The following is a 27,446-nucleotide window of genomic DNA, read 5'->3' as shown; positions in this document are numbered from 1 at the left end:
GCAGGGGGCTGACCTGCAGGGCCGGGAGTTGCCTGACTGAGCTGGCTTTGCTTCAGGCCCCAGATCTGCGTACTGACGTGGGGTTTTGTACACACCCTGCAGGCAGCGGGCTCCTAAGGAACAGTGGGAACTCCTGCTCTGCTGTTAGTCACTGAGTGTTCCCTCTTCTCTCTATTTCTACCAACACAAGAGCTATGCAGGCACCATGTTCCCTGATCACCAGGGAGGACTGCGATCGCTCTGATCACCATCCATTTAAAATCAAACAGGAAATTAGAATTAAAATGGAATAACAAAAGATCAAAGCCAGGATTCTCATTAGGTTCTGTTTCCTGTGATATTTTCTGTATTTCACGTTTCATTTGAAAAGAGTTTTTTTCTCCTTTTGCATTTTTTTTTTTTTTGTGGTAATCTTTTTAGTAGGTTTACTTCTAACTGGCATCAGCGAAAACTTCAGGGGATTGCGGGTCTATTTTTTTTCTGTGTTGCACGGCTGTAGCAAAGCCAGAGCGTAGGAAGCAGCGAATGCTAAAATTACGCCTTGTTTGTATATTTAGCGAAAAATTACCCTGCAGGCTCCAGACACCCGGAGCGCTCTGCTGGGGAGCGTGAGCACTGCTTCTGTAGGCCTCCCTGTGCCCAGCCATCCCCAAAATGATGGAGGGGTTGCACCAACCGTTTAGCATTTGGGGGGCTCTGCGAACACAGTGCTTTAAAGCTGTTTGTCAAAATTCCAGTTTGTTTGTTTGTTTTTGCTTTGAAGATACCATGGCTGCTGCTCATGGTTCCACAGAGAAAAGTATGCTGCCAAGCAGAAAGCAAGGTGTGAAGGTGCCAGGGATGCCTAGCCCCTGCAAGGTTTGTACACAGTAGCAGCTGGGTGAAGGAGAAATAATTAAATTAATTACTCCCTGTGCTTCTCTACAGCACTTCGGCAACAGTGTTTGTGTTCACCTACATTTAACAGCTGACCTATGGAAAATAATAAACCAAATCATGAACTGAAAGGTTGCCTTACCATTACCATGCTGTCAAAGATCCCACCTATTTTTCCTATTTAGAAAGTACAGCTTGACTGAATGCCACTGCAGTAAGCATGTGTCCTTTCCCTTCCCTTCTCCTTCCAGCCTACAAGAGCCAAATCAGTTTAATATGTGCTGCCACACAAGATTTATTTCAATTTGTTCAAAAAAAATAAATCTTTGGGTATAGTAATTGCTAAAAAACAAGCAAACAAAAAATCCTATGTCAGGATACATTATGTATTGAACTTGCAGTTCGAGCATTTGATTTGCCATTCAGCAGCCAAAATATATACAAACATCTGCTGTGATGTGAAGTGATTTTTGTATGATGGGTTTTATGAAGGAGGAAACGTTATAGTACTTGCCTTCCTTGGCTAATTCAACGCAGCCATTCGTGGCTTTCTGTATTGCTCTGCACAGCCCAAATGCCACTCATGACATTTGGGGTTGAGCTACAAGATAGGAAAATGCCAATTAATAAAAGTCATCTTTCCAGTGTCTTAGCTTTGAGTGCACTAGTTCTTGCAGTCTTCAAGCTGGTCACAGTTTACATTGCTCAGCTTTAAATGGAAATTATCTTGGTGAAAGCCTTTTTAAGTCTGAGAGATTCCATTTTTGTATTGAAATACCAGATGTCATCCTGAGATTTAATATATTTTTCCCTCTAATCTACAGCAGACAAACTGTTTGATCTGACACTGCATGCTGAAGTTATATTTTTTTTCCATGCTGTGTGCTAAAGATCACTTAAAAAACCTGTCAGTAAATGCCTGACAGCTTTATTTGTACTTGGTAATTAAGGGGCCCAATTTGATATCCAAATAGCTCTGGAAAATATTATGTTTTCTTTGTCAGATTTGTATTTTATACTCTCATTACTGCTATTGTTTAAAGTATTTTCTCCTCTGTTCTGCAGGAAAGGAAATGTCTCCAAATATTGGCTTGAGGTGGGCAGCTGAGTGGAGGGGATATTCACACTACCTATTTTAAGTAAATTTACCTAATTTGCCATTTAAAGAGCTTCCCTCTAGGCAAGGTAGAGGTAAACAACTTCCCAGCAGCTGAGCTAGACTCTGAGCATCTGTTGTGTGAATACCCTCCATAAGACACACAAACTGGGAAAAGCAGAGAAATACTTCTCGATTCAGCCTGACTTGCTATGTTCACAAGTCCCTGCTGCTAACAAAAGTAGGCTGTTGTTACAACTTCGAGGTGGAGCACGATGCTTTGTATACACCAAGTTATCCCATGCTTAGAGTTTTGTGCAGACGTACACACCTGTTCAGCTCTGTATCCTTTATCACCATTACCAAGAGAGGATCTGTTCCTCAGAATATCCTCCACGTAGTGAAGGTAATGGTAGTGGATTGTGAAGGAAGGCAGTGCAAGAATATTTCTAAAACAGCGTGTCTTCTACAGAGGCAGTAGAAAGCAACATTGAGGAAGACATAAAGTAATTTCAGGAAAGTCTAGTGCTGTATAATATAAGCTCAGGAAATTGTTTCAGTGCATACTAAACTGTAAGTACTTTAAGCAAGTGCTTAAGGGACTCGAGTATATTATTAAATGCTTTCCTGAGTCAGAACCAGTGTCTTATCATTTAAATAAAATTTAGAAATCTGTAAGCAGAGGCAGAATGCAAAATCAAAGTCAAAACTGAGCTTGATAAATGATGTGCAGCCCAGACAGCTTTTCAGAGGGCAGGCACTCTCAAATGTCAGTGTCAGTTAAGAGATGCAAAATATTCCTTGTTAGAGTGTGCAGAGCAGCATACCTGACATGGCCTTGGGCTTATTTTTACAGCAGTTGGGGGAGATCTACTTTATCTATAGAGTAAGCAAGGCCCAGTGCAAACATCTTTTTTATCTTTTAGAAAGTCTACAGGCTAGAATCAGAATGGCAATTACTGAAATTATTGCCAGTGCGGCTGATATGCAGAGTTCAACTAAATTACATTTCAATAAACTTGCAAACAGCAGGGTTAGCTACCTGCCATGTTGCTGGAGAAGAAGGTGCTGGAGAAAAGCATAAATTCTGGCTGAGCTTGTTTTCTTAGCCACTGGATAAAGTATTTCCATTAATTCTGATCTGTTCCACCTGCCTAGAATATTTTGTTTCTTTCAGTAGGTTTTTAGTCCTTGAGACTACCCAAGTGCCTTAAAATCCTGGCTTATGTGGCTTCGTTGGTCTGTATTTGCTTTAATAACAAATGCTGGGTACTGGTACTAATGCTATCACTGTAATAATTCTCATCTCAGGACTGGGTGATGATATTGAAATAGTGATATTGAATGTGTATCTTTGTTATTATTCCTTTGTCTTCTGTTTGGGGGAAGTTATCCTTTTATATAATTTATCATACATATCTAGATCTGTCTACCTATCTGTTTTTAAAAGTATATCAAAATAACAACACCATAACCAGTTATTTAGCTACAACCTTTTAATATCTGTTTCTCCCAGTTGTATTTTAAATGTGGTGCTTATTTCACAAAGCTGATCTCTTTCATCTTACACTGTCTGTGGAGGAAGAAAAGCAAGGGCAGATTCAAAATCTCTGCTGGACTGAAGCACTCAATTCCTGACTGTTAGGCAGTTGGCTAACTCATCTAATTCAAGTATGCAAAAGGGTGAGTAAGCAATAAACCATTTCAAATCAATCCATCTGGCAGTAGGTAAAATAGCTATAATGAACAACATGTTTACAGAGCACATTTCCTACTCAGTCTAGTCATTTGCAGGATTCAGGGCGCAGATGTCACAGGTTGTCTGAGAAGCATTAGATGCAAGGAGATGACTGCATGTGAAAGGGGAGTTTGAGGATAATTTATGGTGATGGATGTTTGCTGTTTATGCTCACTTCATTAGCTAAGTCAGTCTGGATAGCAGTCATGGGACTGCTCTGCTTCCCCTACTGCTTGCTGATGGCCATTTGCTCTGGAGTTCATAGGTGAGTGCACACAAGCATATGTTTTTTGGATAGATGATTTGCTTTATGATGACTAAGGAATGCACATGGCATCTGTTCTGGAGTTGTTAGAAGTTGCCATGTCCTTTGGTACGGAAGTCAGGAAGAATATGCTATCATATATCCCTCTTCTTCAGGCAGAGGAAAGGCACAATCTCTGAAGTTTCTGTCTAAAATAAAGCAATTACATTTCGACTTCAGATGCTCTAGGAACTAACAAGATCCTAAATCCACTCTTAACATGAGAAGCTTTGTATCTGCCTCAGCCAATGCTATCAGCATAGTGTCTTGGCATTATGAATCTTTGGATTGCCTTAGGTGGGAACATGTGTTCATAAATAATAGCAGGATTTGGCTTTTTGTACATAAAATCATTAGGCAAATCAGTAGGAGCGGCAAAACCAACCAAATAGCTGTCTGAAAAGTGAGAACATGAAGTGCTGTATAATGAGCCTGAACACGAGACAGCTAAATTCACAGCGAGTTAAAAGTTGTACTGCAATTGTGGCAGCCTACTGCTTACCAAGAATGAACCGGTTCTTTCATCTTGTGAATGAGGAATACCACTAATTTTTACAGTCATAATCAGATTCCTGGTGTAAGTACATATGGAAGCATTTATTGGGGCAGGAACAGTTATTTGATTAGCATCACGTACCTTCCAGATTTCTAGGAAGAAAGAAAGGGCACTGCAAACAAATATATATTTGGAATTGTATCTCTTTATTATGAGTGACAGCTCCCAGGAAATCCTGCAAAGGACAGAACTGAACAGACAGCTCACTCAGGTTGCTTTGCACAGCTTGAAAAGTGCAAATAGCAAGAGCTGAGAATATTGCAGTAAGATGAAATATTGTAAGTGACAAAGCAAGCCCCCTTAATAAATTCAATTTTCTGTTCCACCGTTTAACACAGTCATCAAGGCACCTCTGCAGGTGTTGCCAGATAACCAGTATGCATCAGAAGGAGCTGAGGCTGCATGCCCATGGCACAAGCAGCTCAGTAGTAAAACCACTTTAAAAAACGTGCTCCCACTTCCTTCCCAGCCCTCCTTCCCCCACACGGTTTTTCCTTCAGTTGTGCTGCACATAATTACATCAGCTTAACAAATTCAGCAAAAGAACTGAACTGACAAAATGCTCCAAGCTTAGGCACAATCCAAGTACTTACACTGGAAATACTTGTCCTTGAAAAGAAAATTAGCTATCCTGCTATAATTGTCCTTTACCAAATAGCTTCTTTATTGTACCTGCACTTTTTAAGCTTGGATAGCTGCAATAGCAAGCGCTCTCATACTCCTAACCGAGAAACAGAGCTAATAAAACTGTGATGCATAGAAAAGGCCTCAAGACCTTCTTCTGTGTTTATTTTGAAACATCTCCGTTCTCCTTGCTAGAGTGGTATGACTCACGCTCTGCAGTACTGGGCATCTCTTCATACCAAGGTGGGAAACTGGTGGGGCAGCAGCCATGGTTGGTCCTCAGCATGCTGAGCACTTGAGTGCTCCAAGCCCTCCTTAAGTTCTTCATGACCACCCCCTCAGACTTCATGATATCCACACATTTTGGGCTGAAGTCTGCTCAAGAAACTCCTTGTGCTTCTCTGGCTGTTTACGTCATATGCATGAGCAAAGCTATTGCATCTCTCCTGTTCTTAGGGTTTGCACTTCCCACAGGACAGAATTTCTTAATGTCTCTGCAGGATGGACTGAGCCCAGGATCTGCCCCCTGACTCTGAGTGATGACCACATGGGACAGCACCCTGACTAGCATGAGACACTGAGGTGTTGCCATAACACAGACCATCACCGTTTCCTGCTTTAAATCCTACTAGTGAATGAGGTTTGTCTAATTTAAAAAGGTTTAGTTAAATAATGCTTATATGAGATCTGAATGTAGGCTGATCTGTAACTGAATAATTTATGTCACTATAATTTCCTATCCAGCTGTAAGAACCACAAAGCACAGATCATTCTTCTATACTAGATAAAAAGAGAATAACTAGGGTGATACTCAAATTCTAGTTTGTATTTATAAATATGGTGTTATTTTATTTTTATCATGGATCTTATGAACGCACTGTTACTTCCTTTCTCCTATGGACTGTCTCAGTTTTAAATTGACAGCTCCTGGAGGAGAGAGACAGCGTGTGACATGTGAACAGAACCGGAGATTGATAAGGGTGTGCATTCATTCATTATAATGACTAAGAAGGAATGAAGATTGACAGTTCCATCACTCATTAATAAAGACTTACTGTATTCTCATTCATGTATGTGTTAGTCAAATTCTAAAACATTTTAAAAAGATATTATTATTATTATTATTAAAGTTTGATTTAGTGCTTTCTCCTTACTTGACTGTAGAAAATTCTCTATCAATAAACAGAATTTTAATTAGTCTGAAAAATACCACAAAATTACTGATTTTTTATTTTTTTTTTCATTTTTGGAAATGTCTTTTCTGTTACAGACTGACGCGTGGCAGGACTTAAATATTTGATTACTGTAGTTTAACAGACTGCTAAACCTCAGCTGAGCCAGAGGACTAATGCACCATTCCAGACAAGGCAGGCACAGGCTAAGTTATGTTAGTTTTAATTTGCCCTGGTCAGAGGTCTCAGACTCCCAATGACTGAATTAAAACCTCAATGACAGAGACTAATGACAGAGTGCACTGTGAAGGACTTGGCAGAAAGGGGTGCAAGCCTTGCCTCACAGAGCATCTCTGTCCACAGCCTCCTTTTTAGGGGCTGCTGCTGGATCTCGGGCTGGTCAATGCTCCTGCGGGGCAGCCGTACACAGCCCCGCTCCCTGGGGGAAGCCAGCAGTGACCTTGTCTCCCATGGCACAGGTTGGAGCCTGTGTAAGAGCAGCCACCTTGCAGTGTGATGGGAAGCAGAGCTGCTGGCTCAGGGTACGTGGTGCCAGCTCAGGGAAAAGCTCATGAACATGTAAAAAGAGTCTCAGTACAGACACGGGGTAAAGGAGGCAACCAGAGAACCACGTTAAATCTCATCCTGTTACAACTCTTCCTCTTCCAAATTCTTTGAGCACCTCTTCAAGCAAATGCTTTCTCTCCCAAGTTAAGACTTAGATTTGTACAATTCACGTTTTGAGCAGCTTCACACCCATTTGTTTCCTTGATTTCATTGCCAAATGGGATTGATGTGTCAGTTTGTGTTATTGTCTGTTCGTGTTCTACAATAAGATGGCAATCTCCTTTCCCTAAAAAGACCTTCCTCCCCTCCCCTCCCCTCCTCTCTCTCTCTCTCTCTTTTTTTTTTTTTTATCTCCTTCTGGCAGTGAACAAGTCATGTTTTTTCACTGTTTGGCTGTGAAAATGACTATTCTCTGTTTCATGTTGACTGATTAGGTGAAGTGCAGATATAGACAATTTTTAATTTAAAAGAAAATATCCTCTTGGTTCAGCTGATCGGGTGGAGAGAAGGTTTTGTTCCCATGGCAACATTTTGCATTTGAGCCTGCAGAAATGAAGCTGCCTAGAGGCATTTCAAACATGCTGCATCCAAAGAGCTGCTTGCACTTTACAACGTGTTTTCATTTTTGTGTATGACAATTGCTTAGCAAGCACCAGCGAAACAAAAGGAAAAATCTTTGCCTCCAAATACATTAAACTCCAGCTTGCTGATACGAGGTCCGCAGCATCATACTGATACGAGCATCGCTCCAACTGCTCCTGTAATACGCACACAGAGAAGCAACCCTGAAGCTTTACTATCAGCTGTCTGCACAGATGCCATAACTTCAGGTAAAAATCCGTCCAAAGCTCAGGTGTCATTTCCGTAAGAGTTCTTCTGCCACCTCCATCTGAGACAATGCTGAGCATGGCGTTGTGAAAACTGGTTTGGAGGGAACTGGCTATCAGGCTGGGAAACACAAATCCCATGCAGGAGGTTGTGTCTCAGAGACACGGGGCTGGAGCAGGGGAAGGGCTGTAAAATGCTTGCAGAACGGTGAGATGGGGTGGGAGCAAAAAGCCTTTCCTAGCACAGGGATCTACTGAAGGAATACACCCGTGGAAAGAGTGGAGGACAAATCCAGTTTAGGTTCAGGTCTTTGCACTTCATACCATAAAATTTGACCATACAATAGCAGCGGATAAAGAAGAAGGAATTAGACTTCAGTGGTGACAGAGGAACAAGACAAGGAACAGATTTCACTTCAGGACTTTTGGTTTATTTGTAAAATACTGGGAAAGAAGGACAGGACACAAGAAATTCAAAGAAATCTTTAAGGGCAGTGGTGTACACTAGCCCTTCCTCTTTGGCTACTGTCTGCCTGTGTTTCACCAACCAAACCCTCCCACTCTGTACAAATCTTGTTGAGGCAGAACTGGAAAATTCCATGTTCTTGTCCAAGATTGAACAAGATTGTCTGGGAGGGACACAGACCAGTGACACAGAAACACGTCAGCACAGAAGCACAGTAATTTTTTCCAGGAAAAAAATGATGGAAAGTCACCCAGGAGCACAGAACTGCAAATGAAATGCACACACAATCAATGTTATGGTATCTTATGAATTATATCGTTAATAGAAAGTGATACTTTCATGGGAAATTCACTGACCTTTTGTGTCTGTCTTTGGGCACCAATAAGCAAAGTAGTGACATTAACAATAGTGGTGTTATTGATAAATACTTTAGAGGGAACAGGTTGACAGAGCACTGAGGTGTCATAGCTGTGTAAAGAGAAACCTCTTGTTCTCTGTGTAAAGAGAAACTGATCAGGGGTCTGTTTGTGGAGATCATGGATCAAACCCACCAAACCATGCACTGCTTCGTGCCCAGACTTCCTCTGAAGAGGCCTCATACTGTATGAGCATGATAAATGGGCTAAAGCTGTAGGAGAAAACTAGCACACGGGGTGACATAACGGGGAGTGTGCTGGGGAGGAACGCAGAGATAGCTTACGGTAACACGGGCAGGAGAAAGGGTGGGTGCCGAGAGCCACGCGGAGTCAGAACAACTGATGAAGATCACAAAAAAGAAGACAGTGATGGGATGAAAGAGTGGAAACATAAGCAGTGCTGAAGCCTTGAAATGATATTATCTCAGACAAGACAAGACAAGTCAGCAAAGGTAATTATTTACTGCTGGTTGGCCAGATGGTCCTGGAGTTGTATCAAGAATCCCTGCCCACCACATTTCTCTACAAGTCTGGAATCCAAACTTTTCATCTACCCTAAAATGCGTGCGTTTTCAAAATAAAAGGATGGACTCAAACTTCTATAGCTCCAGGTAAAAAAAAAAAGAAAAAAGCAGAGGTCTACAGTGCAAGAAGGAGGCAGCAGTATTCCTGCTGTTATGAGAAGACAAATAAAAAACACCCCCTGAGGTGAGAGATCTAATACAGCTTTTGAAAGATATGGGTGCCAGGTCTATCTCCAGGGTAAATGGCTCAGCTTTGCACTTTCAGAGGACAAAAGCTCTGGTCCTGAAGAGGGGAAACAGCTTTCCAACAACCTGTTGTTAGAGATCGGGAGCAGGCTGCTCTATGGAAACCCCTGGACAGGAGCCAGCTTTCAATGGGTTTTGTCTCATCAGGAAGGTAGATTGCTATGAAACCTGTTGTAGGACACTGAACGCATGAATGTTAAGCATTACAACACTCGTATCTTACGGTTCCAGCTGTCTTTTAAGTAGCCTCGGAGATCTCCTTCAGAAAGAAGTTATTTGAGAGTGTGTCTGTTGACGAGTGTAACTACAGAGAAAACAGCCCAAATACCCAGAATGGATCCCCAGATACCTATATGCCTATGGTCCAAAATGATTGCTGATGTTTTTACTCCTCTTGATTATCCAGTTTCATTTATAGGTAAACTAGTAACTTGATCAAGCTCACACAATCAGTCCTCATGCAAGAAGGACACTTGCACTTCAGTGAGAAAATGTCTGGAAGAAAGGAAAGCACGGACCGGGATGACAGCACATACACCGAGAGGGGTTTGTCCCTTGCTGTTTTACACTGGGCAGTGGATGGGAACAGTCAGTGACTGCAGCAGGTAGCGTTCTTGGAAATGCCACAGACTTTGGTAAATAATCATCATAAACGCTGTATGCATCTGCCAGCAAATACTCAGCCACTTAGGCTAGACATCTGTCCAACTACAAGTGTAAACGTAACGCCAGTTTGCTCCGCTTCTCTTTCACCCGGAGCACAGCCTGCAACTCCGGCAGCGCGCACAGCTCTGGAGCAGGTCCGTTCGCGAGGGGTGAGGCTGCTTTGGGTGCGGGGAACCAGCACCAGCACCAGCACCGAGCCTCAGCCCACACCCCCGGCGGAGCCCCCTCAGCTGCAGCCTCCTCCGGCCCGAAGCACCCAGCCGGGACCGGGGGGGGCTGCAGGGACCCCAGGGGGGCTGAAGGGACCCCGGGGGTGCTGAAGGGGCCTGGGGGTGCTGAAGGGGCCGGGGTCCCCCCCGCGGTGCCCGGGGCGGGCTGCGGCTGGGGGCCGGGCGGGAGGGGCCATGCGGGTGGGCCCGGCCCCCTCACGGCCGCGCTGCCTCGTGCCGGCCGCGGCGCCGCCGCTCCGTGAGGGCGGGCAGCGAGCAGCGAGGGGCCGGGGGGCTCCGGGAGGGCTCCGGGGGAGGCTCCGGGGGCAGCGCGGCGAGGGACGGGCAGCGCCCGGTGCCTCCCGGCCGGCATGCAGCGCAAGGTAAGCGCCCGGGGAGCCCCGCAGAGCCGCCGAGGGGGACCCCGGAGCCGGGGGGCGCCGCCCCGAGGGGCCGCCAGGGGGCGCGGGGGGACGCGGCGGTGCCCGGAGCTGAGGGGGGTGAGGGGGGAGCGGTGCCCGCAGCCCCTCGGCTGAGCCCCGAGCTGTGAGGGGGCAGCACGGGGGGGTTGGGGGCGCTGCGCTGTGGCCGGGGGAAGAGCCCAGCGCCGAGCCCGGCGGCCAAAACCCAGCGCTGGGGATCCCCTCACAGAGATAATCCCAGAGCAGAGCAGCTCGGTGCTGGTGCTGGTGCTGGTGTGGCTGCTGCACGGCGTGGACAGGCTGGGGAAGGGGAAGCTGATGGATCCAGCACGGCGAGAAACAGGGAATGGGTGCTCGGGGGGATGCTCCCTCCACGCCTCACCACGCGGCGTTATCTGCTCGGGGTGCAGGGATCATGGAGATCTGGAATTAAGGGCTTCGTAAAGGTCAAAATGACCTCAGGAGCCGTGGATATAGCTATCCGAGCCCTGTTTCTTCTTCATGCTTAGTTCCTAGGCTGCCCGAGGGCTGATTCACAGTGTGAGGGTTGCCCTGCCCCGTGCCCTCCATGCCCGGCTGGCCGCCCGTCCCGCAGCAAGCTCCGGGTGAGCTCAGGGCCGCCTGTGCTGAATGCCTCTGCGCTGGCAGAAGTCGAGCGACACAAGGAGAAGTTACGCTAAGCTAACTTCAGGTCAGAAGTGATAAAAATAGCAATCCCTAATTCTTAGGGGACACCTTAGGGCTAGTGAAGGCTGGACGAAGAATCTTCAAAGAGAGGGAGTCTGCTGAGAGAGGGAGGAAGAAGCAGCAAGAAATAAGAACAATTGCAGACCTCACTCTGGATCACAAGTGCCCAGATCCTGTTTTAGGCATCCAAACGGAGAACTTTCTTACTGGTTTGTGGATCAGGTCCTTGGCGTGTCCTGGTAAACCAGTAACGGTGTTGGCAGCCAACAGATAAAATTAATTTTGTGCCGTGGCTGAAGTGTGGAACCGCAGTGTCACGCTCTTTATTCCCTGCAGATCCAGGAGGTTCTTTCATCTGTGGCATGGGGTCCCCGTTCTGCATTTATATCTGTCGGGAAGGGGAGGTAGAACAGGGAGAAGCCCTGGTTTTGTTGTTCCTCTGCTGCTCGGTGTTGTGGTAACAAGAGGAAGCCTCGCGTTTGGGACCTCTCCGACTGCGCTGTCACTAAATGCACTCAGTGTTTCATTGATTGCTTCAAAAATAAATTAAGCTGGAGAGAACTGGGCCACTGAGTAGCAAAGCTGAACTGCTTGCGCGGGGTTTAGTGCGGGTCGGCAGCTCAGTGTTAAATCCACGCTTTCTGTTTAGATCGAGTTCTCCGCTGCCATCTGTGCTCATACAGGAGCAATAAATAGAAAAGTTGTTTCAAACATCTCGGAAGCATAGTAAAAAAAACACGATTCTGCTGAGGAAATAATACCCTTGCTCTTCCCTCTGGGGGTGTACCGAATTTCACCTGCAGCATGGAGCACATGGGCTCGTCGGGATGGGTGTAGTCGGTGCCATCCTCGTGTGGTGTCGGAGCTGTTTGTGGGGTGACCTCTCCGTGGGGGCACCCCTGGCTCCTGGGGTGAGCCGGTCTGCCTGGGGGCCTGCCTGCACCCCGTGCTTCAGCCACTGCAGCGGGCAGGGGGGAGCCGAGCCTTGCAGCGTTGTGCTGAGACCTGGCCTCGAGGCTGAGGTGTGGTGCTGTGTGCGGCTGAGAGCTGTGCGGTGGGGCTGCGAGGACACCACGGGGAAGGACAGGCAGTGGTGCGACGCTGTTAGTCTGCTGCTTTTAGGGCTTTCTGCTGAAGCTGGAGCCTAGCTGAAGCAGCTCTTGCTGTGCGCTCCTGCTAGGGAGCAGCTGAGACCCCTCTGCCTGCCGCCAACCTCCTTCTGCACCTCCAGCTACGCGAGCTCAACGTGTTCTCCGTGAAGGGAGTGCTTTCAGGATCCTCTGGGTGTGCGTGAGGTCAAGGTTTCCTAATTCTCCTAGCCTCTTATTTGAGGTGCTTTACAGGAGTCTCACCTTTCCAGAGAGTGTCTCATATATTGCCTCTGCACAGTCCCTTTTTAGACTTGAGAGACACGATGTACAGAGCTCCCAGGTCAGCGCTGCTTTTCCTCCCTCCTCAGGTGGACCAAAATAGTTAAAGATGCTGTAGGCATTTCCTTGTGCTTTCTTGCTTATACGAATACACATCTTTAAGAACTCCATTGCATAGCATCTAGGTGCAGCAGCAGGATTTATAGCTTAGGCTGGTCTACTTGCTTTCTTTCCTAGCGGAAAGCCTGTTGCTTTTTCTCACATGTGCCCGTCACTTTTCACTCAATTCTGCATTAGTATGAAAATACCGATGCAAATACAAGCAGGAAGAAAATCCCCGAGGTTTTCTCCTGTTTTTACATACCTCCCCCTCCTCACTGTTCAAATAAAATAGATAAGTGCTCCTGTTAACAGAGACAAGCTGCTGTTAGACGGCGCAGGGAGGCGGTAACAGGTAGGAGAGGAGACAAAAGACTGCATTTCCAAGCAACTAATGGAAAACCAGTCCTTCAAACCTCAGCATTCTTACCTCTTTGAACTTGTTTCTTTTCAGCTCCTTTTACCAGATGTGTGTGTCTTAATTTATCATATTAGGAGGTAATTTATTCAGCCTAGACAGTCTTTTACCAGATCACTGAAGTACATATTAGATATAAATTGCATTTGATGCTTTTATTCTCTGTTTGAATATCACCACTGTGTATCTTGTTCATTTTCACCAGGGAAAACGGAAGCCCAATTCACCTGTCAAATTCTGCTGGAGCTATTTTTTCAGGCATGATGTACCTACCACTGGAAATTAGTGGAAGTCTAACACATCAACACGAAATTAGTATTTAGGGACCGCAAAAGGAAGTCATTAGTGCAGTGAGAATATACTGAAAATACAAGCTGAATAAAATGTGTAATGAAGGTGAATGTGTCTGTTACTTTTGTTTTTATTAGGTGTAATTTAACATTCCTATTTTTTTTTCTTTTTAGCCTCTGACTCTCAGCTATCAGTAGCTATGCTTGTAGGTACGGATGGGGGGGGGAAGAGAACAGGCTGCTTGGTGATGCTCTGTTTAATTCCTCAGGCGTTTAGGAGGGATATACATATCTTGATAGGTACAGATCAGCACCGCATCTTGCTGTAAGTTTTAGTCACCGGATATTCGAGCAGAATGAAAGTCTTATTTTTATCCAAGTTGTCATTGTCTTTTCTCTACAACCTGTGCAAAGCTGTACATGCAGAAACAACTTGGGATAATGGGAGTGGGTGGCACTGGAGCTGTGCTGGGGAAAGAAGTGCCCTTTTGGTGCTTTTAGTTGCTCAGAGATTGTCTTCAGAGCACTGCCAGTCAGAAACTACACTTCAGGGTTGAGGTAATAACGAGGTTTTCCTTATTCAGCTATTTTGGAGGTTGTACTATGTTGGTTGCCCTCGGGGAATATAAAATACACTACCAGATATATCCATGACAACAGGTAACTTGCTTAAGCGTTAGATTTATCCCAGCTAACATGCAGGCTGGGTAAGACGCAGGGCATCCCAGGAGCACTGAATGAATTCCTGCTCCAAGCGCAGCAGTGGGGATTTCAGTACAGGTCTCCTGCCTTGCTGCTGGGGGAGATGGGACAAGTGGGCAATCTGAGATTTCCCCTGGAGCTCGGGCAGGCTGTCACTGGGAGGGTTTCAGTGGATTTTGCCAATTCTGTCAGTGAAAACTTAGCTGCCCGGAGGAGTTTAAGTGCCTAAAAGACTGCAGGATTTCTGAGTGAGGATTTCAGCAGGACGTTGGTGTTAATTTTGAAGGACTAAAGGTGAGAGGATCCCCTGCCTTTACCTCCAGTACCCCTGTTAGCTAAAGAGTTCAGCTTTCCCATCACTGCTTTTTTTTTTCTTTTTTTCTTTTTTTTTTTTTCTATGGTTCAGCTGATCAGCAGCTCTACCTCTCTACCAGCAGTGAACATGATGCAAATATGGACATGTTTGCATGCATTGGGAAGTTCTTGCCCCAAAAAAGTAAAGGCGTGAAGCAGGAGCAAGGGAGTAAGGGGGACCAAGGCGGTGAAGCTGAGGTGTCAGGTTCTGTGGCGGTGTGTGCTGTGGCGGGCAGCAGGTGACAGAAAGGCGATTTGTTCTGCGCTGCAGCATGAGGGGGATGTTCGAGGGGCAGGTTGGTATTCCTGCCAGTGGCAGAGACCTGAGGCTGGAGGTGTCGTTGTGGTGTACGTAAAAGTTGCTGGGCTGTCTCAAAAATATCTACCATCTATTTAAAGTTCTTAATGTTATTTTCTTAAGATTATAGTGTGAAATTCTTAAAAGATGGGCAATAAGGAGCCACTGTCTGCTGGAATGACGGTGAGGTTTATGTATCGTAGTCCCCAAGTTTGCTTTTGAAAATGAGATTTAAATGAGTGACGCTTACTGGCCATGCTGTTATCTGCCACCTTGGTGGGGAAGCAGAGAGGAGAGCAGGGAGTAAACGGCTCGGGGAGGAAGAATTCAGGCCTGGTGACTGATTGTTCGCTGTCTCTTCGAGTAGAAGATCCGGGGGCACCACGTGAAGCTGTCAGGCACCAGGTTCAGAGCAGAAGGTACAGCTGCGGAGCTCCTTCCCACCGGGTGTTGTGGAGGACACAAGCTGCCCTAGATTAAAAACCAGAACCAAATAGATTCAGAAAGAAGAGTACTTCAAAAACCCCTGAGTGCAAAATTAACACTTCTGGCTCAGAAAGCCCTCGGCCTGCAGGTCCCTAGCAGCTGGCAGGTATTCTAGGGAGCATCATTACTCCGTTATCCTGGGCTTGGAGTCTTCCCTGAGCATCTGATGTCGGCCACTATTTCAGCCAAGATACAGGTATGGATTTAACGCGAGCCAGCGTGCTCCTTAAAGACCATAAAAACTGAGCTTTGTTTTCCCCAAAGGTTGTTTGTGAGATGCTGAACCCGCTGGAGTCATACTGTTGGTTAAGCAGGTCAGCTGGGAAATGTTTCATGGGTCTAAGCTGAGAATGTATGCATGACCTATAGCTGAAGCGGTGGGAAAACAAATTGAGGAAGATTAAAATCTTTTATGCATATCGGCTTCATTAAGCTAAAAACAGTAGGATTTTTTAAAAGTGACTTCTTGTGTCAATGGCCTGACTCCTGTTCAGGGGGATGGAGGTCAGAGTGTCTGGTTCCAGGTTTCCCTATAGGATGCCCACGCCAGGACTGAGATTTTCCGGGCCTCCTGTTCTGAGCTTGTGACAAAGCAGAATTTATCATGAGAGGTACCAAAAAGGGCAGTCAGCACCTCTTCCTCTCGATGTTCCCCAGTGCTGGAATGTTGACCTGGTGAGAAAACAATGAAATCTTAACTTTTAAAAATGCATATGAAAAAAAAGATCTCCAGACATGGAAGAAAATAAAAAAGGGACAGATGTGTTGACTTACCTTTTTGTTTGTGAGGGTGGAGGGGCAAATTTTGCCTCCTTTAACATTTTTTTTTCCATTTCCATTGCTTGGGAGCATGCCTGTGTTTGTTTGAGTGGCCAAATAAATCGAGTTAATAGGTTCACTTTGGTATGAGTTCCTGGTAAGTGAGCCACGTGTCGCTATGTTTTCCTGTCAGTCTTTCCTGCAGTAGTTAGCAATTAGTGCAAAAATGGATTTCTTCAGGCTGACACACAGCAGAAGTACATTTAGAAACTGGCATTGGTATTTTGTGTTTCTGTCTCCAAGGCTGCCTGTTTCCTCCTGGAGAAAAATGACTCTTGCTCTGGTCAGCGCTGCCTGCTGGGTCTGCCCAACGCACCAAGCGCCCCGCTTCCAATAACTCAGCAGGGATTGAGCAAATCTGCCTTTTTCCTGGAATGCTGCAGGCACGACCAGGGCATTTGGTAGCAGCTCCCATGTCGTTTGATGACAACTGAGGGCTCCTTAAGGCGTAATTTGCAGCTTACAGATGGATTCTCTTGCCTGCTTTGTGGTAGGACTTGTAGGCCAAATATCCCGAATGTCTCAGGGCAGAGGATTTTTATGGGCTCTAAACCTGTTCTGATCGGTTTTCAGCCGGAAACCACAACACTTCCCTGTTCGGGGCACCATCTTCTGGAGCCTCAGCTATGTTTTGCAAGCAGTGCCAGGCATTCGGGGTACCTCCTCCACATCACCAAGGAGGCACTTTCCCCCCTCAGCGGACGGGCTGCACCCGCCTGCCCTTGGTACGATGGCAGCCCCCCGCCACAGGGCGTGCGGCTCAGCACGCGGGGCTGCAGGCTTGGTTTAGCAGATGTGTGCTCAGGCAGATCTCACGTGGGTTCAGGACATACAAAATGAAGACACCGGCTCTTTGGTCACTTTTTTTCCCCTGCATTTGAACAACTGGTCTTAAGCTATTGTGTGTAACGTAGTGCAGCATGACCTTGCATGCCAGAAGCCATTTTAAGGGAAAATGCCTCACTGGTCCACATTATTTTTGTCAAAGAAAAAAAAAATGTATTTCTGCTGAAAATATAGATTATTCCCTGAAAAACTAACCTCTAGCTGAAAAATGATTTAAAGCTCTTAATTCACAGCAGAAAGTCAAAATCTTTTCCAGAAGGGGAAACTATGTATTGTTCCCCAGCAGCAACATAGTAATAACGCTTGCTAGTTTGATTTAGGTATCCTACTGTTTTGTAAATAAGTATTTACATCTGTTTTTTTGCGTTTTTATTATTATTCATCTTGGACATTTGCTAGCATGTGATTATTCATGCCAGTATCTGAATTTACAAATCCCCTCGTAGTTCTCTGTCCTTTTCAGGTGCACTAAAAGCTGTTCTATTAGATGTTCTCTTCATCTTTTTTTTTTTTCTTTTTCTTTTTTTCCTGCTTATTTCTGGAGAGATGAACAAACGGACTTTTTAATGCATTTCAATTACCTTACTTTTTGTTAAGATACATTTTCAGGTAACACAATTAATTAAAACTCCATTAACCGTTTAGAAATGAAGTATCCCCTAGTGGCAGGTCTTTGGTACTGGCCTACTTGAGGTAATGATTGCAAATGGATGTATAATACACATTGACTCGCTCAGAATTAAAAGAGGGTTTTTGTCCTTTTTCTTGCTCTTTGATGTATAATGGAGGCCTGAATAGATACTCTTCCCTTTGCTTTCTACCATTTAGGTTCACTTAATTCTGGTCTTCCATCTGAGCAAACGGCCTCCCTCTGACCTTTAATAGCAGAGAATCGGGGAACGTTTTCTAAGTTTTTTGACATTTGCATTAGCTCTCAGCCGAGGTGCCCGGCCTTGCAGTGGAGAAGCTGTGTCCACCCTCGGCTGCTTTATCCCTGTTGCCGTCAGGCTGATCTGCGCCCATCTCCTGCCGCGTTCTCGCAACCTGAGCAGGCGGTCACGGGGGATGGTTGTTGTGTCTGTGGGAAAGCTCGGCTAGACCGAGGCGTTTTTCTAACTGCTTCGTAAGACAAAGAAAACCTTTCAGAGAGGTCTGCTGTAACCACCACTCGCTGGTGCCAGCTCATCTACCACAGAGGCAAACCAGGTTTTTGTGCCTTGCAAAGCACCTGCACTGGGAGGCCTTCTGCAGGTCGGCACAGAGGCTGCCTTGATAAGAGGAGAAGGCAGGCAGGTAGGAAGGGCCCTCCTGCTGTGGGATGGTATATTGCAATCCCAGTATATGTTACAGTGGGGTATATTGCAACAATAAAGTTTGGTGTTTGTTTTTACTGGGGAGAACTGTAGCAAGAGAGCTTTTTAGACTATAACTGAGTGCTGTCATTGCAGTAACTGTGCAGAATGAGTTGCCAGTATGCAAAATGAAACATCCCCAGCTGCGGGTGATAACAGAAGCTACGTTTTCCTGGCACATTTCAACTCTCTCTCCTTTTAATATGTGATGCAAGAGGGTTTTCAGCTTAGCCCTACAACAGGTGACTTTTTTCAACTACTGTTTGCTGATCTTTAGTAGGAGTGCAGCTTTAGCAAGCAAGAATATCCATCTACATACATAATGCTCTGGTAATTCACACATGTTGAGAGAAAAATACAGATTGATATCTTAATAGCCTGGCATGCCAGATCTAGAGGTAAGAGTGAGCAGTCAAGACTTTTGTACTTGACACTCTGCCAACAGACAGTACAGAAATTGGAATAATTCAAGAAAAAGGTAAAGTTACTTTTATTAGGTATGTCTCTTACAGAAACACGGGGATGGTGGAGGCTAAAGGAGTCAGAATCACTGGCAGCGGGTAGTAGTCTAATGTAAATCCCCAGGCAGGTGAAGTTAGCCTGTTCTCGGCATGCTGCCCGGAGTAGGGTGGGGGGAGGGATGGGAAAGGATGAATCAGCTCTGGTGCTTTGCAAGATCCTGCCTTCTAGTTCAATATTGTCTTGTTTTCTTTGCCTGAATTTATTCCTGACAGGTGGTGACAGAATGTTTTCATAGCAGATATGCTTATGCCTTGTTAGAATCAGAGAAACCAAATAAAGGCTCCCGTGGCAAACTAGTGTTTGCACTGACAAGCGGACGGGTTCTCTTCTCTGCTCCCGTGAAGCTTTGAAAATCCCCATTGCTGTACAACATCCCTTTTTGCTCAGCCCTGTCTGAGAAGTTTGAGCAAAGCCAGGCTGGGGGCAGTTTCCAGTTGGTTTTGGTTCACAGGGCTGCCACCTCCAGCCTGGAACAAGTGCCCGGTGTGCAGGCTGGGTTTGCTGTGCTCTCCGGTAACTAAATTTAGGCAGGATATGATTTAGAAATGAGAGGCACAAATCACTAAATTGGAGGGAAGCATGGCATTGAATCAAATGAGGAAAAAGTAGTACTTTCTCAAAGCTAAATATCAATCATTAGTTACTTGATTTTGAGCCCGCATTGATTTAATAAGAGCATTTTTTTCCTTGGCACTGCTGCTTTAGGGGTTTTAAAGGGTTCTCGGGTTTTCACCGTGCATAAGAGCTGCAAAGTGCACTTCACTCATCGGACTGGCTGGTTCCTTCAGAGCAGCGGTCAGCTTTTTGTCCCATGGGACAGATTCTGGCAAACGGTTTTAGAGGTGCTGATATAAGGAGGTGGTAGAAGAGTAAAGATATTCAGGGTAGAGATGCAACTACCACAGGTGGATTTGTAGTTGAGTGCAACACATGCAAAAGTACATTAATCACTGTAGGGTAGAAATGAGTAGGATGAATTAAATTTTTCAAGCGAAGGATTTAAACTATTTGTAGCTGTATATAATCCACTCTTTTGAGTGAGAATCTTCTTTCACAAATAAAACGCTAACGTAGAAATAAAAACCTATTTCAGTACTGTCAACTTCAAAGGTAGCAGAAATGTTTTCTTAACAGCGGTCATTAGCCATCGTTCCAGTCTTTCATACAGAACAATTCTAGAGATGCATTGGGAGTAATATCTTATAAGACATTACATTAGGTATCGTGAAGAACTAGGACACGGATAATTATGTTTCCTTTCTTATCAAATTAAGCTTCTGCATACTGACATAGCCACGAAACAACCCTCCTAAGGTAATGGAAATGGCATAAAACTCAGCAGGTTTTCCCTGCTGATTTCGTTGCCCATTGCAATCCATGTGCTGTGCGCACCGCAGGCCTGAGACTGCACCTCGTGCCTATAAAGGGTGACCGGGTTCATTCGCTTGCAGTAATGCAGTTTCAGAAGCTCTGAGGGCCGTATTTTTTGCTGTAGGAGTTGCTCCACGATAACCTCTGCTTTCTGCTGGCACTTCCCTTTCTCCCTACTTCTGAGGGGCTGCTCCCCAAAATACTTGGAGTTCACCCACCAAGGCCACCTCCTCTCAGACTTCCTTGTCCTGCCGGAGATGTGGCAGCCCTGACTTGCCTTAGCCCAGGTCCTCAGCTCCTGCTATATTGCTTTTGTTTAGCTCTTCTTTGTTCCCTTGTCTGGCTCTGGGAGCTGCTCGGTCTAACCTGCAGTCACTGGGCTGGAGGGGTACCGGGCATTTCTCAGCCCCTCTCCTTTCACTGAATCCCAGTTCTTGCAGAAGAGATCCCCTCCGAGTCAGAGCCTTTGCAGTGTTGCCCTGTCACTAGTGCTCTGTGTATGTGTCCCTCTGAGCTATGTCACACCGTTCAGCTGCTTTAAGGCAATGAGCTAGGAAAGAGCTAAATGATTTACTCAGTCTTGTAACTACTAAGAGCTGGTGTAGGTTCATATATCACCTGTAAACCTGTCTTCCTGAAAATAGAGCAGAAACTGATGTCCCAGTTTTCACTCACGATCTGTTTTTAGACTTTCTTTGTTAGCAGGATGTGCTGCTACCTGAGAGCCCATCTCCTGCGATGTGGAGCTTTCCTGCAAACACCGAGTGCCTGGTAGTGAAACAGAGCTCTGTGCTCCCTGGACTTTAATTGTGCATCCCATGGTTTTGTTTCCTCTCGTAAGAACGCCAGGCAGACACTAGCAAGGTGATTAGTGAGTCTGGTGCCCTGCTATTTTTGTGTTCTTCTGCCTTTGAGATAAACACGGCGGAATTAATTCATTCTGTGGAGTTCTGTGCAGGCTGTCACGAGGATATAAAAAGGGGCTACGTGAAGGCATATGCTGAGCTCGCTGTGTTTGAGTGTCTTGCGTGGCTACAACAGGATAAGTAACTCCGTGCTACATTTCATAGTACTAGCTTAAACTAATTGAGCTGTGTGTGATTTGCCTTCTGGGCTCTCACTCCTACTAAAACCAACTGAGAGTCAGTGCCAGCGTAAGTTAGACATTAGTAAAATGCTGTTCAGCGAAACAGCTTGAATAATGTAACAAATGGTGCCATTTCGCATGCCTTTTCAGAGCACAGAAAATCAATCTACTTCAAAAGCTGGAGCCATGCCCCATGATTTTTGGTTTCTAGCAGCTCAGTCATAAAGCAGTTTACCTTACAGTTAGCATAATCATGCTGTCCAGTCATCAGCATATAAACTTCATGCATTATGTTAGGGAATTGCATTGTGGAGATACAGATGGATCTCCTTAATGAGGAACAAACCCCGTTTTGCATGAAATTTATAAACCTCAATTACCCATATGCCACGAGGGACAAAGAATAATTTTGATAATCAAGCTTTCAGAAAATGGAATGACTGCTCAACATGATAAGCACTGAGAATCATGACCTCATCTAGCACAAGACTTGGATGACTGAAGTGCTTCTGTATTGGATTCTAAGAGTGTATTTAATGCTCGGGCTCCCGTTCAGTAACTGGTATTAGTGTCCAGCTCAAAAAGATCTGTAAGAGCCAGCTAGGTCCAAATGCTCCTCACTGCCACTGCTAGTCTTCAGTTAGCTATTTCTGAGGACAGACAATGAGAATTTGATAGCCTGCTTCTCAAAGAAAGGCAATGTAAAATTTTGCACAGTTAGTGTGTCTGCTGACTAAAAAAATAAGAAAAAATAACGGGCTTAATTTTCTCTGAATGTTGTTTTTTTTTTGAAGTGAAGTCTCTCTCTCTGCTAAGGTTTGGAGCTTAGAATGCTTTGGAATATTTTTCCTGCTCATTTAGAGTAAATCTGTCTTCGTTTGTGTTAATTTCTGCTCCTATGGTGATATTTGAAATGCAGGCAATCTATCTTTGATGCTCAAAAGAGGAAAAAAAAGGCAAAAACTCATCATGAATCTTACTGATAGAATGTTATTAATTCTGCATACCGATGTTCACAAATTCCTGCCGTTCTCCTGCCTCCCACTGTCTCTGCATTTTGTTCAATAAATCCACGGGAGATTTTTCAGGCAACTCCAGCATCTGAATATAAGCAATCCTTTAGTAAATAGTAGATATTAAGTAAAAATTAGCTGAAATTCTACACATTGGAGAGATCTGTGTTTACATTCTTGATACGAATTAGCATATTCTCCTGTTTGAAACTCCAGTAAGTTTATAGTAAAGTAATTCATCTTAATGTTTGTGTGGTTGGGCCATTCCCGTGACTCTCCATCTGTTTTACTTCACTGCTTTACATTCTGCAGGCTGTGTACGGGCGTGTCCTCTGCTCCACTGTCAGGGTGACTAGATGGATGCTCACAGGTCGGGGAGCAGATAGATGATCGGATGTTGGTTTTCAGCTGGAATGGAGCTGGGTCAATCCGCTGGCAGCCTCACACTCCTGAAGTCAGTCTGTAGCTGACACTGCTGCATTACTCCACCTCATACTGCTCTTGGGAGGAGGTCTGTGGCTGACCAGTTATCAATGGCTTTTTGAATACTTTAAACGATAGTCAAAAGGAATGCTTTTAGTGCAAGGCCACTACTGGGATGTAATGCTAGATCAGAAGTATTTGTGAAAAAGAAAATGCCGAAGCCTGGGCTCAGGTAGTTATGCTAACAGTTCCTAGTGAGCATGGCATGTGGTAGCTGGAGGTGGGCAAGCCGTGCTCTGTGACAGAGACTGCGAAAATAACAGCTGCTTAGGAACTTGCATGTTCAGAGCACAGGGCTGCCAGAAAGCTGAGCAGTTCTTTTCAGTGCCACCGAGCAGCTGGATGCAGAAGATCAAGGGAGGCCTGAACTCGTGGCCTTGATGTTTTTAGATCAGTTGGGTTCTTACATGAAAACCTTTGAGAACGTTCTTCAGTTGGTAAGCATTTATCTTGTGACCCATTCCTTTTCCTTGCACTATAAATAATTTGCACTGTACAGTGTCACGCAAGCAGTGTCTCACCCTCGGCATGTTCACAGGATATGTGGCAGATATGAGCTGTTCAGGCGGGGTCTTTATCTTTGCATTTGAGAAGATTTGCTATGAGTGACAGTCTTAGAGAATCACAGAAACACAAGGTTGGAAAGGACCTACAAGATCAAATAGTCCAACCGTCCTCCTATCACCAATACTACCCACTAAGCTACTAAATCATATCTCGTAGCACCTTGTCCAGGGGCTTCTTGAACACTGTGAGGGACAGTGACTCCACCAGTCCCTGGGCAGGCCGTTCCGGTGCCTGACCACTCTTTAAGAGAAAAAGTTTTTCCTGACATCTAATCTAAATCTCCCCAGGCACAGCTTGTGGCCATTTCCTCGAGTCCTATCATTAGTTATCTGAGAGCAGAGGCCAACCCCCTCCTCATCACAACCTCCTTGCACTATTCCCTCATGGATTGTCATCACCTCCTTCCTTCTTACACCTGCCCTTAGGTCCCTTTCACCATTCATTTAAAGTGGTGTCTGCTCTACTGTGCAATTTCACAACAGCAAATCAGTAGCACAGGGAATCTCTGCAGTTCCTTTTGCCATAACCATCGTTCATTTCCAGAGACTTCCAGTTGCTGGTGCCCTGCTCACAAGCCTGCTTTCCCAAGCTCTGTGCCAGTCTTGTCCTGCACATGAGAAGTGAAAGAGAAAATTACTTATTAATGTGTCTTTGTTGGATGTTAGTGTGGCACAGAAAGGGAACAGAATCCTTATTGTGCTAGATGCCAGAGGACAGTCAGTTGTACAAAGCGTGGGAGGGGGAGGCGGTGGGTGAGGGTGTTAGCCGTACAGCCACTTTGGAAATACACTTTGGAATTGGAGGTACAATACTTGAGCTAAAGTATCCAAGACATCTTGTTTTTTCGGGACAAAACTTAGCAATTTAAGAGTCAACAATATATGTGGAAGTATGTATGCCAATAACGTTCGCCCTCAGTATACTCAGAGGTCTGAAGGATGGCTTTTTTCACTCGATTTCAGTGGCAACTGTGTTCCTTAGAGTGTAGATAATAGCAAGTCATGGAAAATCCTGGGAGGTAATGCTTCAAGGCAGTGCCACCTAATGGTACGTTTCAGAATAGGAATATGTGGCCTCCCACTCATGCAAAACATCGTGTGTACGTACGTAGCTGGGCTCTCTAACTTCCTTAAATAGTCACCTTCTGTGTTTCCTGGTCACAGGAGGCAACGGTGGCCTGTACCTATCCCTATTAGGACTAACTGCGGTGGAACAAATGCAATTAATGTCCTGCTTCTCAGAGCCGTTCCCACTGTACAATTAACCATCACACGGGCAAAAACTCCTGCCCCTAGGTCCCTCCTTCCCAAAGTGCCTGCAGATGCATGTGCAGTTACTGTTTAGGACTCCAATTTCTGCTGAGACATTTTGCTCCAACCCAGTGTCATGATCTATAAGCCAAAATCACTTGACCATGTCTATGGCAGCCAGCAGTTTGCAGCAGGAGTTCCAGGAAAGCAAGATGTTTTGTTGTGCTAAGGACCTAAGGCAAAGAGGGAAGGAACAAGATGGAAAATAACTTTCCTTTCATGTAGTTTTGCTCTACAGGGAAGTGGCTGTAAGGCTGGCTTCCAAAAGTGAGGTCTTTCAGGCTGTGGAAACTAAATGAACTACTTTTCCCCCCACCTTGTGCAGGCTCTGTACTGGGCCACTGTGGGCTTTCTCAGCCCAGCAATGCCTAGCAAGTTTAGGATAGAAGAAGAGAAGAGTGCAAAAAACCCTTCTGCTGTTCTCCCACCAAGACTGGTGGTCGGAAGTGGGGGTAGTTTCTGCAGCTGGGATAGAGGAGCTGGAGGGGCAGAAGGAAGAAGTGCTCTGATCAGGCTGCTAGCCAGAAGCTGGTAGTATCAGAGACACGAGGGTATCTTGTGAAGCCTAGGAAGGGGGTGTTACTGGGAAAGCATGCTCCATGCACATTTCTCCTCCTCTTCCTTCAAAAAAGCACACCGACTTATGTGCCCTTAAAGATCTTTAGCTTTTCAGCAGGGGAACCTCGTGCTCTTGAGTTCAGCATTTCCAAAAGGTAACTAAGCACACATTACCACAGGCCATACTTTCATCCTGAACACTGTGTGAACAAACAGGAAAAATACTAACAGATAAAAGTAGTATCTTAGTGCTGTTTCTCCTTATAATTTACTTTGGTTTCTGCATTCTGCTCATCTTTAATGTGAATGCCTATATTGGCCCTTCTGGAAAACAAAAAACAACAAAACAAAACAAGAAAAAAAAAAAACAAAACAAACAAACAACAAAACAAAACAAAACAAAGAAAACACTCTATTTTATGTTTAGTATACCTTTCTGAGTAATGATTCCATAGGAAACTATTTCCAAAGCAATTCTAACATAAGGGTGAAGTCTTATGTCAACTCATATGTTGCTTGCTCCTGAGACAGTGTCCCAGGTGCATGCTGTGCTGTCATCCTGCACCTGCTCAGGCAGCAGGCGTGCAGTTCTTCCTGTGATCCAGCTGGGACAGGGAAAGATTTCCCAACTCTGGGTGCTGTGTGCAAGATGTTGTTAAAAGTCTGGAGTAGTGGGCAGTGAAACAAACCTCCTTTTTCTTTTAGAAGAGGCAGGTGGCAGATTTAGGATTGCAGGCCTTTCTAAATCACTCCTTGTGAACTAGCAATAGATGCCACCATGAAACATAATGGAAAATGCTCTTTTCAGCTGAGTGCTTGAGAAATCTGATGCCAGAGGTAGAGTAAGGGGACAGTTTCTGTTGGTTACCCTGATGGGATTCTGGTACATGCAGGAGTCATCAATAACTTTTCATTACTTGTGTTGATGGCATTTTATTGACAGCTGCAGCCCATATTCATCATACCTACTCCTGCAGTCCTGTCGTTCACACCACAGCCAATAGTCACTGACTGGTCAAGAGCAGGAGGAAAGGTTTTGAAGTGTTGCAGGCCTGCTGCTCACCAGTGCCCAGATCCCTGATCTTTAGGCAACGTGGTTTCACAGGCCTGGATGTGACACTGCACCAGATGATCTTAGAAAAATCCTTGCAGAACAAACTGGCCTTAGAATATCCTGAGTTGGAAGGGACCCACAAGGATCACTGAGTCCAACTCCTGGCTCCACACAGGATCACTCAAAAATCAAACCCTGTGTCTGAGAGCATCGTCCAAACGCTTCTTTAACTCCAGCAGGCTCGGTGCTGTGACCGCTGCCCTGGGGAGCCTGTCCCAGTGCCCGAGCACCCTCTGGGTGCAGACCCTTTCCCTAACCCCCAGCCTGACCTTCCCCTGTCCCAGCTCCATGCCATTCCCTCGGGTCCTGTTGCTGTCCCCAGAGAGCAGAGCTCAGCGCCTGCCCCTCTGCTCCCCTCGTGAGGGAGCTGCAGGCTGCCATGAGGCCTCCCCTCAGCCTGCTCTTCTTGCTCTTGTTCCAGTTTCTGGCAGGACTAGCTGCTGCCAGGATGCCAAAAGCTTGTCAAAACTGTTTGGTTGTGTGGCTGCACTGAATTCTCTGAGAAGTCAATTACAAATTGACATATGCTCATGTGTTAATTACAGCTACTGGTACAGCTTGGAGACCTCTTTTGCCTGCAGTAGCCATAACAGCTTGTATAATTCTAGTTAGCCTGAGAGAAAAGGGTCACTGAATTACATGAGAAAAGTCCTGGGGATGCCTTAATTAAATTCTAGGTTTAAAAGTAGCAGTTCCTTCCAACAGCTGCAAAGCATTAAGGCCCAGAAGGTGGATTAAGGAAGATGGGCTTCCTAGCCACCCTGCTGAATGCAGAGGAAACCATTTCATGTGGAGATTACTGTCTGAACCGGAATGAGAGGCGGCACAGGCCTGTGGCTGGAGCAGCTGGGGCTCATGTTCAACTCGTACTGCAGTGCTGCTCAGTGCAATCTATCAGCCAGCACCGTCGCTCTTCTTGGGGTCAACCTGCCATTAGCTGCACTGTGGGTAAAGTAAAATACAAGCTATTAGTTAGGCTTCACCTAGCCTC

The 27,446-nt window shown here is 45.4% G+C and overlaps 1 protein-coding gene and 1 long non-coding RNA gene across 2 annotated transcripts in view; both read left to right on the top strand.

Annotated features, from left to right (window-relative positions):
- Positions 1 to 761: 761 nt before the first annotated feature.
- Positions 762 to 6,273, top strand: LOC311430365. Its single transcript, XR_014688738.1, has 3 exons — positions 762 to 858; positions 3,558 to 3,655; positions 5,695 to 6,273. It is a non-coding gene; the product is annotated as an uncharacterized lncRNA (long non-coding RNA).
- Positions 6,274 to 10,650: 4,377 nt separating this feature from the next.
- Positions 10,651 to 27,446, top strand: part of TMCC3 (transmembrane and coiled-coil domain family 3) — a 139,400-nt gene continuing 122,604 nt past the window's right edge. The window contains exon 1 of the mRNA XM_084506262.1: positions 10,651 to 10,670. Within this exon, the coding sequence (XP_084362388.1) occupies positions 10,659 to 10,670 (12 nt within the window). The 5' untranslated portion in view covers positions 10,651 to 10,658. The remainder of the gene's footprint in view (positions 10,671 to 27,446) is intronic.

This window comes from Aythya ferina (genome assembly GCF_964211825.1).
Source record: "Aythya ferina genome assembly, chromosome: 1".
In the NCBI taxonomy this organism is placed as follows: domain Eukaryota; kingdom Metazoa; phylum Chordata; class Aves; order Anseriformes; family Anatidae; genus Aythya; species Aythya ferina.
Note: the sequence above shows the minus strand (reverse complement) of the source record. Positions and strands in the feature narration are given on the sequence as shown.